We start from the raw sequence: 2339 nt of genomic DNA, 5'->3' as shown, positions 1-2339 counted from the left end.
ATTAATGGTATATTAATAACTTTTTTAATTTCATTATAGAGTAGTCTTCATGAACGTTTGTATGGTAAACCATTAGTTCAAGGTGGTTGCACAGTAATGGAAGCACCTGAACTTCTTAATTTAAAAACATCAACACCACCATCACAACAAACTCAAACACCTTCAAATACAAATTCAACACATCCGCCTACTACTACTTCAACTACTCCTGCCAAGGGTCCTATTAATAAGCAAATTGAAACAAGGACATCAGATGGTAAAAGGCGAATAACACCAATGTTTATACCACCACCATCTGACACAATGTAAGTTAAATCCTAATCTTAAAACATTAGAATATCTACAATTTTTTATTTTAAATAAACATTTTTATTTAGGGATTCATCAAATAATAGACTAGGAACACCGACATTTACAAGTCAAGTAAAAAGTTCAATTGTTATAGAAAAACGAAATGACGTTGTGACGCCTAATGTTACTTCTTCTGTAAATTCAACATGCATAAATACTCCAGCCTCTACACTTACTCTAAAACGCCGTGACCAAACTACGCCAAAACCACATCACACTTCATTTAATAAGAAACCAAAAGTAACATCCGAGAGGAGTACAAGTCAAATTATACTTCCTCCATTAAAACCATCCAGTTCATTGTCTCAACAGGCGGGTCATTACGCGGTAACTGTTACTAACAGTCAAGGCTTAGCCCATCTGCAAGTATTTAAAGGCACTGACTCTGAACCTACGTGGGATCTGTATTTGGGATACAGTGCTGTAGCGTTAGCAGCATCACCAGCAGTTATAGCACTTGGTTTGGAAGATGGTAGTCTTCATACATTCCATCCTGCAAAAGGATGTCGACCAGCACCTCCTTTAGCCCCACCTGCACCACTTGCGAAAGTTCATGCAGTTGGAAATGCAGTACTAATTTTTCTTTTAATATTTTTTTATTTTTTAAAGTGTAAAGATGATAATCATTTTTAAATATAAATATTTTTAGGTAATGGTTATTTCAAGTTGTGGTGCTGTACGTGTTTGGGAAATAGGATATTCATGTAGAATGATAGTTTCTACTTCTGCTGCACATTTAGCAGTACCTGGCACTTCTTTGTTATCTTGTACATTATATAATGGAATGCCGCATTTAGCTTTCACTAATGCTAGAGCATACATGTATCATAAAGAAATGGGTATACAAATTATATTAACTAATGAAATAATTTGTTACATATAACATATAATTCGTTTACAAATAACATGCTCAGGCACATGGTTACTAATTGGTGATAGTCAAGATCCTATATGGCGCTGGGCGTCACTTAATGCATCAAGTGCATCGGGAAGCAGAGCTCCCAGAGGTCCCTTATCTTCTTTACAAGAAGGACTATTTAGAACAGCTGGAAATACTTTACCTAATCCGAGATTACCTCATAGTGCTCCAAGTGTAGTATCTTACTTGGAACAGCAATTACTTGCTTCTAAAGCTCTTGGAAGTACTCAGGAATATATACATTGGCTCATGGCTCTAGTATCATTTTTATTAACTCAAGGTATATATATATATCATTTTTGTACAGCCATTTATCATCATATTTTACAAAATATTATACTTTTAGATGGATTGGAAAGACGTCTAAGGCTAATCTTAGATGAACTTTTGGGTCCAAGTCACACATCAGCTTCCAAAAGTATATGGGATCCTTTAATTTTGGTACTACTTTACTTTGTTGTGTTTATGTAAAATTGCTAATTCTAAATATAATAACAAGCTTTTATTTTTCATACAGGGAATTAGAAAACATAAACTTCTAGAGGATGTATTATCTATTGTTGGTGGACATCTACGTTGGCAAAGATTGTACCTTGAATATATGGAACAATTAACAGTACTGAAGAACCAAACCAATTAAAAGTAATTATTCAAAATATAGATCTGACACAACATATAGAATTTGCACTGTAATTATTATATATTCTAAAATGGTGCCAAAAACTTGAAAGCATACTTATATATTTAAACAACAAATAATAAACTTAAGTTCATAAATTTTTTATTTCACAGACTATAATCATTTTCAGTTTTAGTGTTAATAATACATTTAGAAACCTAAAATAAGTTTCTTTTTAATATATAAATGGAATAAATGTGACGGTAAATAGCAATTCAATTAAAGTATTTCATATATTTTTAACATTTGTTGTACTTACTTGGTGCAGTACAGTAAATGCATATTACAATACATCAATTTTATATTTGCAAGTGAATATATTTTAAAAACAAGGAATTCGAAGATTAATAATTATTAAAACTTTATTTATTTTGAATTCTGAGACGTTTA

At 31.9% G+C, this 2339-nt stretch overlaps 1 protein-coding gene across 1 annotated transcript in view; it reads left to right on the top strand.

Moving 5' to 3' along the window:
• Positions 1-1932, top strand: part of LOC108580065 (protein HIRA homolog) — a 3533-nt gene extending 1601 nt beyond the window's left edge. Inside the window, exons 6-11 of the mRNA XM_017943725.1 lie at positions 38-305; positions 378-921; positions 1001-1190; positions 1266-1550; positions 1617-1711; positions 1788-1932. Coding sequence (XP_017799214.1) covers positions 38-305; positions 378-921; positions 1001-1190; positions 1266-1550; positions 1617-1711; positions 1788-1910 — 1505 coding nt within the window. The 3' untranslated portion in view covers positions 1911-1932. The remainder of the gene's footprint in view (positions 1-37; positions 306-377; positions 922-1000; positions 1191-1265; positions 1551-1616; positions 1712-1787) is intronic.
• The last annotated feature ends 407 nt before the right edge of the window (positions 1933-2339 follow it).

This window comes from Habropoda laboriosa, unplaced genomic scaffold (assembly GCF_001263275.1).
Source record: "Habropoda laboriosa isolate 0110345459 unplaced genomic scaffold, ASM126327v1 scaffold2, whole genome shotgun sequence".
Lineage (NCBI taxonomy): Eukaryota > Metazoa > Arthropoda > Insecta > Hymenoptera > Apidae > Habropoda > Habropoda laboriosa.
Note: the sequence above shows the minus strand (reverse complement) of the source record. Positions and strands in the feature narration are given on the sequence as shown.